At 38.5% G+C, this 14,113-nt stretch overlaps 1 protein-coding gene across 2 annotated transcripts; it reads right to left on the bottom strand.

Annotated features, from left to right (window-relative positions):
* Positions 1-421: 421 nt before the first annotated feature.
* Positions 422-13,841, bottom strand: FGFR1OP2 (FGFR1 oncogene partner 2). 2 transcript variants are annotated; one of them, XM_075051511.1, is made up of 6 exons: positions 13,639-13,841; positions 9,984-10,120; positions 8,707-8,824; positions 7,659-7,801; positions 3,914-4,027; positions 422-3,129 (listed from the first exon to the last, which is right to left on the bottom strand). In XM_075051511.1, the coding sequence occupies exons 1-6, from the start codon at positions 13,640-13,642 to the stop codon at positions 2,992-2,994; spliced, it is 654 nt and encodes a 217-aa protein (XP_074907612.1). In that variant the 5' UTR covers positions 13,643-13,841; the 3' UTR covers positions 422-2,991. The 2 variants fall into 2 exon arrangements, with proteins under 2 accessions (XP_074907612.1, XP_074907613.1); XM_075051512.1 differs by lacking the exon at positions 13,639-13,841 and adding an exon at positions 13,262-13,280.
* Positions 13,842-14,113: the final 272 nt, after the last annotated feature.

Here is a 14,113-nt window from a genome sequence, read left to right as displayed (position 1 = left end):
CCAGAGCTTGAACCAAGTCAGTGACGTTTTTTAATCGTCAAGAAAAACCCTCAGCTGTCAGATCCTATCTGTACCAATACATGTTTTGATCCAAAAATCAAAGCCCAGGGGACTGCTTTTTATTTATTCTTACTGCTCCTCTGTATCAGTAAACAGTTCCAGTGGTTCGTTTTCAAAGATGAATAACTGCCTGTGTGGAAGTGATTGTTAGTTTTCCAAGAGAAAATTAAGACTTTACAGAGAATTTTTTTCTTTTGCTATATAGCAACATGAGTAAAACACTAGAAATGGGCCTGACTGCCTTAAAGTATAAAAATAAACTGAGTAGATGGCATAATCATGTCTTTTTTTTCCCCCTAGATGTTACTAACAAGGCTCACTTGAGATTCAGTACCTTGCTTTAATCATGGAGACATCCATATTTTCAGTCAACTTTATTGATAAAATAAGTTTACTGTACAGTACACAATTCTAGCCATAAATTCTTTTCAAGCTATCTGCATTACAAAAATAACAGGTATGCAATGAAAAATAGTCACTCCACACACTGTGAAGGTTCTTTAAAATCCTAAAGTGATCAGGTCAGGGGAATGACAGGGGAGACGTATCAAACGTGAAGACGAGGAGTAGATAAATTAAGTCACATTTTTTAATTTACAAAAATAAACACTAATCAAGCATTATTTCATAATAGAGCAACCTTAAAGAACTGCCACAGACTAACAACTCTTCAGATTGTATTTGAAAGACAAACCAGCAAGTCAGCCATGAAACTGCATTCAGCATTAAATGGATATAAATGCCTCTGATATCAGTCAATGGCTGAAAAGACAATTCTAAAAAGAATAACTTAATCAGCTGAACCCAAAATTTCTCCTAAGTTTGCAACAACAAAACACTCTATTAAAAAAAGGTGTTGCTTCTGATAAGTCACCAGCTTGCAAGCTACTGTAGAAATGCAAAATCTAAATTATGGAAGCATTGGCAAGGTTTTACAGATAATAATAGCAGACAACTTTGTGCTTGAGCTAAAATGTTCCCCCCAAGATTCCCCCCAGGTGTTTAGCAAGTTTGGAAATGGTTAAAACTTTTTTTTTTCCCATAAACATGAATGTCCTCAATTTATTCTTAAACCTAGAAATAAGCTAAGATGCTCTGGAAAGAGATGTAGCAGTTTCTCCATTTATAAAAAATGCTGTGAAAATTTCGAAAGTTTGATTTATCTGTCCTTTCAACTGCATTTCCTAGCATATGTATTAGTTAATTGAAAACTAGCATTTATTGTTTCTGCTAAACACTCCTTTCCTACCACTTCACTTTTTTTCTCTTAAAAGCACTACAGGAAGCGGGGCAGCAACAGAACAAAAACACTGAGCTCCCTATAAATTAGTTCACTAGTCACTGAAAGGTCACCCTTAGACCTGTGGTGTATTTACCTTGAGCCCAGGGAAGCTGTACTGAGTCAAAGGAAGTTGTATTTAAAACTGACGCACTTAGAAGTGCTTGATGCTTAATTCTTTTTGCATTGTTATAACTGAAAATCAACTTTAATTAATGTAGATTTCAGAAGAGGACTTCAACTCATTTTGCTAGGTGAGCTATTAAACAGCCAAAATACTCAACTGTGGGTGGCATTTGTAGATCTACAATTTTCTGTGGTTGAAAGCTTTCACTCTGCTTCTCTTGAGTATGCTTTCCAAGTAAAGAATACGTTCACATGCCGGACAAAAAGTGATGATACACATCTATACTAGGAATGTTCTTGCTGCCTTGACCAAAAAGCGGTAACGTGACAAACAAAAACCAAATATGAATTATTTCAGCACCTCTTTACTGCAAGGCTGTCTTGTGTAGCGCTTGTATCCGCATATGATATAAGCTGCACTTTGATCTAGGAAAGTTGATTCCTCTTCACTTCTGCAAGTATTTCAGGATTAAAGCAAGCAGTCTGTTTCTCAGCATAGCATATTGAAACTTTTCCTAGTGCAAACGTAACGTGTACCTGAAACTTATCTAAAACCTTCCTGATGACTAATACTTCAGAAAGAAAATGAAGAGTATTGATTGCAGGCATGCAGGCTGCCAACTTTGCCATAGAGTTTCTCCCTCCTTCCCCTGACTACCTTTGTGCTCCTGCTGTTTGGGTGCCTTCAAATTGCCATTTCCCAGTTAGGAAGTCTGGGCAGGCAATTGCAGACGAAATAGATGGGACTAAATGTGGCTTCTTACCTATAGAGAACTGAGCCTGGTTTCCTCTCATAAAAGTAAAAGTTAAGGCAGAATTATACTATGCTACCTGTGTTCTAGAAAGCAATAAAGTGGGAGCAGCTCTTCATGTTTTGAAAATATGATTAAGTATACCTATTTTAAAGAATCTTGTTGAATTAAAAAAAAAAATATTGAACTGCAAAAGCATTGCTTACATTTAAACAATTGGTCTTATATTTGAACAGGATACCCCATGGCTAAATAACAGAAACCCTTAAGTTTTATGCTGCCTGTGTACCCTTTCCATTAAACGGGTTTGTTGCAAAATGAGAATTTATTAAAAACTTACTAAAAGGAAAAAATGTAATGTGGATCATGCACAAAGCATATTCATAAGCTACTACTTTTTAGCCAGAGATCAGACTTTAAATCTTACCTTTATTATATAATAGGTGCACTGAAACTTTGTATGAGCACTAACATATAAATTATGTTGAAATCTTGTCTTTTATCTGTAAAATGACTTCATATAAAAATAATTCCCAATTCAGTAAGTGCATTAATCCATTTCCTACTGAAGTTAGATCTATGGCAATTAATCTGTCACTAAGGTTTTTGTAGAATACCAATTTTAATGTATTTTACACAGTATAAAAGCCACTCAACTGGAGTTTAAGATGCATTAGCTTGCTGGTGCCCTATTCAGTAACAAGTGCTTGACAAGTGACCCCTGATACTTCGTTTGTAAAGTGTGCAATTGAAGCTTGTTGACTTCCACAGTCTTTAGCTTTTCCTCAGGCTCAAATCACTGCTTGTTACTAATCCTGACAGAGATGTGCTCTCTGATGCATCTTCTTTCTTGAGGTTCAGAAATGATTCTCTAGTTATTTGAAGAATTTCTCTCAAGCCTTTGTTTTCTTGCTGTAACCAGAGAAAGAAAAAGGCATTTAATAGACTCCAGAAAGAAGTCAAGATAACTACATAACCTCCCCTCTACTCCAAACATATGCATAAGAATTAAAATACTGATTTGCAGTCAGGTAGGGCTGTCTTACCTTCTAAAACTAAGAACAGTAAGTTTCTCAACCTCTTTCTCTCTTGCATGGGTATTAAGCATTAAAAAAAAAAAAAAAAAGCTCAAAACACCAAGACAGGTAAGAAAAAGGTAATTAAGTTCAAATGTTGCATTTCAAGAAATATCTCCTGTTCTTTCCACACACCCTGTCCCATAATGAACTGCTTTGCTAGCACTTAATCAAAAAGCAGTAGTGTTGATCCTCCAATGCTAAGCAACTGAGAATCTCCCCAAAGGCACAAAATTATTATTAAAAAATTAATAATAATATTTAAAAGCCAAAGGTGTGGGTATTATTATTTGTATCCTAGCATCTTATTCATTAGGATGAATCTGTATTATCTTCTAGCTTTTTTTCTACACAGACTTAAAAAAGAGAACGCTTAAGCCAGTATGTAAATACAAATTGCTGATTTCTGGTGATGAAGTATCACCTACGCAAGACTTGACAGTAAGCTACAGTGGGGAAAACAGTACCTGCAGTCCTCCCAATAAGGAAAGTGTAATAAAATAGCAGTGTGAGTGACTGGTGCACTAACTCGCAAGAGATACAGTAACTCCATGTAAGTAATTGTGGTAACATTTCCTTCCTTGCTATTTGTGCCATTGATGTTTTGATTTCATACTTACCTCAAGCTGAATGATACGTTCCTGCTCTTTACAGCCATGCTTTTCATCAAGTTCAATAGCTTTTCTCATTACTGCTGCCATTTCTGTAATTTGGTCCACATGCACTTGCAGCTCCTCAGGCATAAAAATAAAATAGTAACAGCTTTAATAATATATCTTCTGTGTTACTATAAATAAGCAAAGCATTAAATGTGCATTTTGACTGCTGTGCCACTTAATAAAAATGTGAACATAGGCCTCTATCTGAGAAAACAAGTTCTCCGTAACTTTACAGCATGAGTAGTCACTGTGGTCCTGTTACTTAAATAAATCTGGTTTGCCACACAGCGATTCCTTTTATTAGAATTTTATATATGCTTAAATAAGTACATCTTCCAAACAGCTACAAGTCAGCCACATACTTGCTCTGACAAGGCCTTCCTGTGTTGCAAGAATTGATGTATATAATTTTGGATATGCAGAAAGACTAAACTCATCTAAGAACAGCAGGGTATGTGACATTCTTTGCATTTGTTTGAAACTTGATCTCAAGTCCAGTACAGCCTATGGGTAGGCATTTATCTCTTAAAAAGACCAGGTGAAGTGGTCATCCTTACTATGTCATATATTAGGAAACTTGAATCTGTCCTTTGTTCTTTTTTAGGTACTTTTTTTAGAATCTTTTTTAGATTCTTTATTAGTAGGGTACTTTCCTATTAGAAATAACTACAACATCTCACTGAAAGATTCAAGAAGGAGGAAAAAAAGAGCAGTAGTTTGGTTTGCTCTTTTCCTGTTCCACTACCAGGAGTGGGATGATAGGAGCCATTAACATAGGTGTAACAGCCTTTGCAAGGAAGCTAGATTTTAGACAATCTTCACTGTTTGCAAGGAAGTGATCTCTCACCTGGACCTTGCTGGTTCAGCGGATGGTTTATTTTCTTGCTGGCCAACCTACCAGCAGGAAATGCTTAAAGGGTCATTACTGCTTTTCCCCTGCAGATCTAGATAAAGAGCCTATGCCTTTGGCATTCATTGCTGTTCACCTAAGCCAAATATTTTAATGGTATTTCCAGAAGCTTTTATTTTTCATTGTCTCTTCCTCAAGCCGTCTTTTATTCCAACTCTACTATCATGCCAGCCTATCCATGTCTGACCTGACCTTTGGACAAAATTCACAACAGTTACTAACTAATACTGGGAAAAGCAGAACAGTAGGACTGAAATGAAGAACAGCATAGACTAAAGTTAAATCCCACCTTTAAATTATGAGTTTGACTGGAGGTCCATACATCTAGCAGATAATCAGCTTGCCTTTAAACTACCAGAAATGATTAAACTAACATAAAGAACTGCCTCACTTGGAATCATAAATTTTATCTGACCAAACCAAATATACTTTACTAAAATGAACATCAGCCCTTTCCATCCTTTCCTCTCTGCTATTCCAATTGTGAAAGCTATAGTTTAGCTGTTTACTCCTTAAATACCCACTCACAGCAGTAGGGGAGGATGGGGGTAGAACTTGCTCTGTAAATCTTTATTTTCTTCTCAGTTTCCAGTGAAGGTGATTACATGAAACATTTTTTCAACAAAAACCTAAATTTAGCTTGAAAGGAAGCTGTGATCAGTGATAAAAGAATGAGTTGGCAAGGATGTACCCTTGAGAGAGACTGGGAAGGAGTTAGTAGTTTTTAGATATACTGCTGTCATCCCTACTTCCTATTTTGCCAGCTTAGTTGGGCTCTTGATCAGTATGATTTAGGGCCTGTTCCAAGGTCACGAATGTTACATCAGATGCTAACACAAAACTGTAAGGTTCTAATCTGGAAGGCAGATGTGTAAAACTTAGGTACTGTAACACCAAAGAATGCAGTGAAAGTGTTTCTTTACAAAGATACCCTCAAACATCTACGAACATTCTTTGTATCTCTCTCCTTTTTGTTTGCCATACATTGTTTTTCTTCTTCTCTTTGGAGAAAAAAAAACAAAGCCACACATGTTTTTAGGCCTTGTTTCAGCTGAGCAAATTCAAACAGCACACTTCAATCAGGGTCATTACTACCAAGACACACTTTTCTCTTGCATACAACACTGCTAAAATAAATTGTTTTTCTATTTAAAGGAGGTGCTTGTTGATCTGTAGAATTCAATGATTTTTTTTTAACAATCTTTTGTAAATAGGCGCTGAAGCTAATAGCTGGCACTTGAGAAAACAGTGATTACTGGTAACAGCGAGATTAATTGCTTAGGTTTGATGGATTTTTTAGTTAACAAGAAAGAAGTATTTAAAAACTGATTCAAGATTGTTCTATTTTACTGAATGTGAATAAATAATGAAATTCCAGAAATCATAAGTGTTAGGTTAAAGGTGATAAATCCTCTTAATCAGCCATTCTTGTGGGATCCAATTTAACCAAAATGTTGAAGCCTAAATCTCCTGTTTAAATAATATTGTTTGATATTCTTCTCCCTGCCCCCCCCAAGTTTTTAATCCATGGAAGTGTTCCTAAATGAAATTTCAAAGTTCATTTCAAGACTGATATAATTTTACCTCTTATTTTGGTACTCCTGAGGCTGTAAGATATGTTATACTATATTGCTAAGTAACTTCTTTTGAAAAGGATATATACCTGTCATTTTTTAGGAGTTTGTTAAAGTTGTTATAATCCAGTATATTTTTTCATAACAATTTAAGTGGTTCCATTGATTTCAACAGCACTAATTACATATACGTGATTTTGTAAGGAGATAAGAAGGCATCAAATTCTTAAACTTTGTTTTCCCAGTATGCAGACCCTAACTCTGCTTTGCAGACTCAGTTTGTTGAGGTCAAAGATTATTAAACAGTTAGAACTAATGTTTGTGTACACAGTTACACTGCTCTCTGATGATTAAGTTTCATTTACAATGTAATGCAAGACTTTGTTAGAAAGCTCCTGTTTAGATCTTAGCGACCTAGAATAATGAGTTTTCCTGAAAATACATTGAAAAAGCCTAAACTATACATTAATACTACAAAAACATATTAATTTTATATGAAGCTGCTGAATACTCATATATACCTCACTCATGATAGTTTACAAAAGTGATGCTTAATGGCACTTTGCTTTTCTAGTTTTCAAAAGCCGTAAGATGAAGCATGCCTAATACCAGCAACTTTCACCACCCTTCAAGCATCTCAGGCTGCCCTGGATTCTACTTAGCAATCTTGATCAGCACTGAAACAAGAACCAAGGGTTGAAGCAGGAAAGAGGAGAAGTGTATGTTCAGTTATTCAATATTCAAAAGGGCTTTTAAAATACTTTTTAAAAATTTATGATATTTAGGAGAAAAAATATTTGAATATTGAATTTAAAAAGCTTACTCCTCCTACTGTCCCCAGTAAGCACAGGTTTACTAATTATTTGTTGGAGTCACAAGTATCGGTTAAAGCCGGTCTAAATGTCTGAATATTACTGAGATCTGTGGGCATCTGGAAGTATAATAGGGCAGTTGCCTTAAAGACCGAAGCAAAACAAAAGTAACTTAAGTAGATACAGTAATGAAATGCTACTTGTTAAAAGCTTAAATAAATGAGAAGCTAGTAAGGTTGACTTACTCGACTGATCAAGTTTCCTGTTCGTGTTTCATGGACTGGATTATAAAAATTAGGACTTTTTAGTACAATGATATAAAAACTGAGACAAAGTAAGCTTTGAACTGATCCACTACAAACTAACTTAAGTGTTAACTAAAAAAACAAAGGCAAAACCCCAATTATTACCTTGGAATGTTGCTCTTTTAACTTCATTATTATACTTGGATCATCCTTTTTGCTCGCCATAAGCAACCTAAACATCTGTTCTCTGTACTTGCTCATTATGAGTTCCAAAGCAGACTGATGTTCTTCAAGAGATGTGCGTAGTTCTACCAACATAATTTTAAATTCAGTTAAAGTTTAACAAAAAAGAACTGAAACAAAATGCAAAAGTACTTCAGCTTGAGAAAACCAAAATAAGCCCCTAACTGAGTGTCCCCTCTCCTTGCACCATAAAATCTATGTAGGCTCTGCAAATGTCTTCACTGGTGATTGCCCTGGGAAAATTCTTGTTCAGAAACAGAAAGTCTTTTGTTAATATGCCTTCATATTCAGTCCCTTTAGCTGATATAAGCCATCTTGAATGTAGCTTAGGAGCTTTACTCTAGCCGCTATAAGCAACATTGTACAAAAGCTAGAAAGAAGTTTACAGATCTGTTTTAATCTGCAGCTTGGTAAAATAAGAGTTAAAAAATGCTTGTGTTCAAAATATACTAAGCCAAAGGACAAATAACTCCTGCAATAAGACAAGATTCATACAAATTGAGATCATTGCTGAATGTAACTGTTAGAATACCTAAAGTATTCCAGGAAGAACAGTACATTCCTAGTGTACAGAATTCCAGAATGAATTATAACACTGCACTTACTTACATTACAACTTGTCCTGACTGCTCCTAAATTAGTTATTTTTAGCAGTGGGAAAACACATTTCCAAATAGATACCTATATTGCAGAGTTAAGTTCTATTTATCCCCTCACTTGTGCTGAACATTAGATAGGGACTGAAAAAGTTAATTTTCCACAACTCTCTGTTTTTGTTAATCATAGTTGCAGTGGTTGGACATTAGGACTCTTTATTAGGTTGCATTATGATCAGTTAAACTGACAAATTGAGATTAGAAGAAAAAATTTCTTCTACAACAATTTTTGGAGAATAGGTCAATGTTAAAAGTCTCACTGATTCCAGTGGTGCAAGCTGGAACTTGAAAAGGATAGAATATTTACATTTTACCTTTATTTTCCTGTTGCAATTCCCTAATCTGTCTGTTTTCTTGTTGGATACCCATCACTAATGTAGACCGAGGGCGATGTCTTGCTACTTCATTGAGCTCTTGAATTTCTTCTTGGTACTAGTTACGGAAAAAAAACACCCAAACCACCACAACATATTTGAGTAACTGAAGGCAAGCATTACTTGGCAAGTCACAAAGGACCAGTTCTACTGTCAGTCAAAGTCTGTAACCAGCAAGATAATGCTTGTTTTTAAACAATAATATCAAACAAACAAAAACACTTCTGAAGGTGTTGCTAAGATACTGCCCTTTAGAGACACAAAAGTATCACCTTTGTTTTTAAACAAGCTTCTTACCTCAAATGTGTGTAGTGGGCATTATTTAACCTTCAATTAATGCAGGTCAAATTCACCATCAAGTAATTTAAAACTGATATACATATGGTAAAGAAAAGCCATGAGGTTATTAACCTCTAGGTGTTTACTGTGGCTTCCCAATACCTTAAACCACAAGATTGTATGGGTACAATTCACATGGACCTGAATGAATGGATCCTGACCCTCAACAAATGAGTAAATTTAATACTCTTGATTTGAAGTTATGAAGCTTCTCCATGGCTAGTTTTGCAAGGATGAAGCACAGGCAGGGCTTTATTATTTTACAGGCCCATTAGCACGTCCTGTGTTCTATTAAAATGACAGGATGAACTCCCATATGGAAAGTCAGTAGACACCTTTATGTCTTTCCAGAAGTTCTCTAGTGAAAGTCACACTCAATCTAACAACATGCCTTGAATAGCTTAACATCAGAATGGAAATGATCACAAAAAAGGCTAAGAGGCCACTCTGAAACAAAAGGAGACAGTGAAAAGATAAATTATTCTGAACAGAAGAAAGCATGACAGGGCCTCTGTATGATTAAAGGTGCATGTTGAAATTAATAAAACAAGTAGTATTTCATGGAAGCGCAGAACACAAGACACCACACAATGGTTTGTAAGATACCAACCCTGTTTCTACTAGTGTTCTTCAAATAAATGCTAGTTTTCAATATTTAAGCTAGAGTAACAGTGAAAACTTCTTTGCAGGATCAAACTAAATATGTAAAAAACCCTATTTTTAGATCATAGTCACACCTATAATGAAAATACTTAGTATGGTATTAAAGGATTAAACAAATAACATACTAATTCTACATTGTACAGTAGCACACAGAAATGATTTTACATGTTTCCAAGTCATTCTCTTAATGGAGTAAATAAAGTTGGAAAACGAACCTGTTTCATTGCTTCAACCCGCTTGTTAAGAGCTGTAGTCTGTTCAATAAGAGCTTCTGCTGCGTTGTCATGTTCCCTTAGTCGTTCCACCAGTGCTTTCGCATCTGCCAAGGCTTTTTCAATCGTGCAACTCATTTCTAAGGATTAGAAATGCATTATTTTCACACCACCACCTGTTTGCTATACAGAGAACAGCTATCTATGTGATACATATGTAATTTTTTTCTTAGTCTAAAGCAGCTGAATACAACCTTTCCCTCAGAAACATCCAGATGTTTTGTTGTCTTTTAAGAGTACGAAAAATTTATGTATCTTAAGAATCACCTGAAGTCTGCCTTTCCTTTTCCTCCTTTTTCATTGCTGTTGAGACCATGTATCAGAGCAAGGAAATGAAAGTAAACTTTGTGTTGTGAGGAGAGTATCAATATACTAAGCGCAAAAGGAGGACTATCGAACATACAGAAACTGAGCAGCGTGTGTCCTTCTGCAAGTAGCAGAGTAAAAAAAAAATATTACATTAACTTGTTCATTTTTCAAGACTACTTTTTTTTTTTTTTTTAATATGCCCTCCTACCAGTCAGATACACTTCAAGACACCTGAGAAGTATAAATCCAGCACAAAAGAGAATGCCAAAGCACTACAGCAGGCTGGAAGATTTTGATGAATTAAATCAGCAGAGAAGGAACAGCTCAAACTGACAGAGTAGAGAAAATTACTTAGGGAAAATTCAGAAAACTAAAGGCTTGTGTTTTCTTCATGTCTATAAATGAACACAAACATCACTGCATGGAATGAACTCTAAAATTTTCAACAGGATAAAGACAGTAACTTAGCTAAGAAAAAGAATCAACTGCATAGTTAAAATACCAGCCTTCTAATTGCAGTAGTTGTTAGCAGAAATTACCTATTGCTAGAACTGCTCAACTTGCAAAATGCTTGTACATGCTAGCACTTCCGAAATACTGGCCTTTACATTGACTTTTTTCATACTCATGCTTGATAGATTAAGTTTCAAGACCAAGATTTTCAGCCTAAGTTTTTATTTTCTTAAAAGAAACCTTCCACTTTTTCTACTGAAAAGGAAATCTACTTAAAATCCTTGAACAGTTCTTCAGCAATCAGACAGCAACAATAGAGGTTTAGTAGTTATAGGCCCTACTGATATAAGGCTTAATTTTTGTTTCAGGAAACTTTCTAAGGTACTGAAAGAATCAACTAAATCTATTTCTTAGCCAGGCCGTTTGCTAAAGGAGAGATTTTTGTAAGCCTAAAAGGTCAGTGAGCCTTTCCTGAGCTACAGGAAAAAAGTTTGCTCCAAGTTGATTTTCTGACTTTCTTAGGCACCTTTACAAATCATAGCCTAGGATCTTTAACCCAAGCTTAAAGAAATCTTCACGTTTTCCTCAACTGACCTTTCCTCACTGTCCCAGGTAAGCAGTAGAAGTAACGATATTTCAAACACCAGAAATTCCACCATTCCCCTCAAAAGATTTACAAACATAGCAGGAATCTCCTGCCTGCATGCATTAAGATAGGGAAAAACTAAGCAAGACAGCAGCAGAGTTTGGAACGTTCTCTCTGGAGAGCTCTTGTGCGCCCAGAACCATCCTGCAAGGTCTAACCTCTCAAAAGCATTTTGGTTTGGCAATTTCATTAGCTGCTCCCTCTGCTCTGATGAGCACATGTAATACAAAAGCATTTAGTTTACTTTTTCTGTGTAGGAGGGTCTTGCAGGCATCCTACTGTCACAGAAAGGTTGAGACTTGTCTACTAATGAAGGAGCTTCAGAAAGTGAGCTTCCTGTATGCACAGAGCACAACTGTTTTAACCTGTGTTTTCTGTGATTCATGTGTTACCGAAAGCATCAGCATTTTGGCACGTACAAGTTTCCTATAGACATTCATAATGTTAATTCCTTCCTGTTTATCAACTAAAGTTTTCATTTTTATTTCTATATGATGTACATATGTATTTAAGGTATCAAGTTCTTCAGCAGGCTGGTGTGTTATCACAGGTAGTTAATTTATTCACTCTGGTTTAGCAGTTTGAGCTCTTTTCAATATTACATAGAAGGGAATCATACTGCATTGTTTAAGGATCTGCTTTTCTTGCTCCTCATTTCTCCTTCCAATTCTGGTCTGAGTGTCTTACTGGACTACAAAAATACCACATGACCTTCCACACTAGCTGGCTAAACTGCTACAGAAATTGATTTAGTCAGATCTGTATTTAATGAGAATTTGAAGAGCAGTCTTTAATTTAATTCATGGGTCATGAATTCTCTAGCCAGTATAAACAAAGCCTCTCAGGCCTCTGCATGAGCTTGGAACACATTTGGCATTCAGACTACAATGCAGTTAACACCTCTGATAATTAGTATGCATCAATATAAATTTTTAAACACAGTACATATTCACCCTCCCATGCACTTTCTCATTTTGACAGAACACAACCACACAAGATAAAACCCCCCCTGTCTATAGCAAAGCCACCAGCATTCTTTTTCATGGCGAATGAGTTGGGGAGACACATGTGTGCCTTGTGTGGAATTTAGCTGCATAAATTCAGCAGTGACTATCCACCCTCACAGTGCAGCAGCTTCAGCAGGCCAGAGGCCATCTCCTGTTTTCAGGCAGGATTTGTAGCTCAAAAAGGAGAATCATTATTTGTACCATGGTAATTCACAGTGGCTGCAAATCTTGACTAGGATTCCTTTGGGCAAGACACTGGCCCTAATCCTTGGAATTTAAAATTCTCTCTAGTTGCTCATCTGGCTGCCTACGAAAAATAAAACTTTTGTCTTGTCCTAAAACAGATGTAAATCCGTGAGTTAACCTGGACATTTAGGGGGAAAAAAACCCCAACTAACCAATGAAATATATTTGACTCAAATCAATTCTTACTATGTATTAATTTTTCTATGAGTGTGAGGACCATAGTAGCTAAACTTCATGACTCCGGAACTCTACCCTACAAGGGATGCCCAGCTGCAAATGCATTTGTTCGTCTGCAGTCTCACCGACAGGGTCGACAGGTAGCAATGGCAACAACTCGCAGCACTGCTACTACATACTCATTTCCTGTCACTTCCTGCTATTTACTAATTGCTTTCATTATCGAATTTGGCTGCCTTTAAAAAAACACCAAGACCAAAGAATAAAGATCTTTGCGCAACTACAGCCTTCCTCTAGTCTTCTGTCTCTTTCTTTTACACCCTTACCGAAAACTACCTTTTCCCGCAGCTTAATGCTTCGGTTTTCCCCCTCCCCACAGTTACCCGTTTTGCAACGCTGAACCCCGCCGCAGTTCCTGCCAGTTTTCGGCTGGTTGCAGACGCCCACCAGCACTCTCCCCGGGAGAGGGGAGTCCCGCAGGCTGAGCAGCCGCCGCCAACACGAACAACGAGCCTCCCGCGGGGAACGGGCCCAGCCCGTAAACGGTGCCACCGCCGCGGCCCGGTTACGCACCGAGCAGAGCTGCGGTTTCCCCCTCCTCCTCCTCCTCCTCCCTCGCACCTCTCGTGACGCCACGGCCCAGGGGCTCCCCGCGCGCCCCGACGCGAGTCCATTGGGCTCCCAACCGCCCGGCGGCAACGGCACCTGCACCCCCCCCGCCCCGCCGGCGAACGCCCCTTCCCCGCCTCCCACCACTCACTCATGACCGGCGGCTCCGGCAGCGCCCGGCGCCGGGGGTAAAGCCCCGACCGGCCCGCCCCGCTATCAAATGGCGGCGGGCCGCAGGGTGAAGCGGGGGAGGCGCGTCCCAACCAGTGGGCGTGGCGTGGCGCGGCGCGGCGGGGTGAGGCGAGGGCGGCCGCGCTACCGGCCAGCGGCACCGGGCGAGCGAGCGCCCGCCGCTCTCGCGAGAGGACACCTGGCCCCCGCCTCTCCCAGCTCTCGCGAGAGGCGCCTCTCCGGCTCGCCTCCCTATTGGCCACCTCCGCTATAAGAGGCCGACATCTCGCGAGATCATCGGGCTCCTCCTCCGCTGCCGCCGCGCCGTGTGGCGTCTGGCGGCAGGGCGGGGCGACCCGCGCCCAGGCGTGAGGGGCGAGCGGCGGGGCCGGGGCGGGCATGGCGGGGGAGTGAGCCCGGCTGGGCCGCCGGGGGCCCGGGTGGCTGGCGCCGCC

Source organism: Buteo buteo, chromosome 19, assembly GCF_964188355.1.
Source record: "Buteo buteo chromosome 19, bButBut1.hap1.1, whole genome shotgun sequence".
Classification (NCBI taxonomy): Eukaryota; Metazoa; Chordata; class Aves; order Accipitriformes; family Accipitridae; genus Buteo; species Buteo buteo.
The sequence above is the reverse complement of the archived record's forward strand: the minus strand, read 5'-3'. Positions and strand labels throughout refer to the sequence as shown.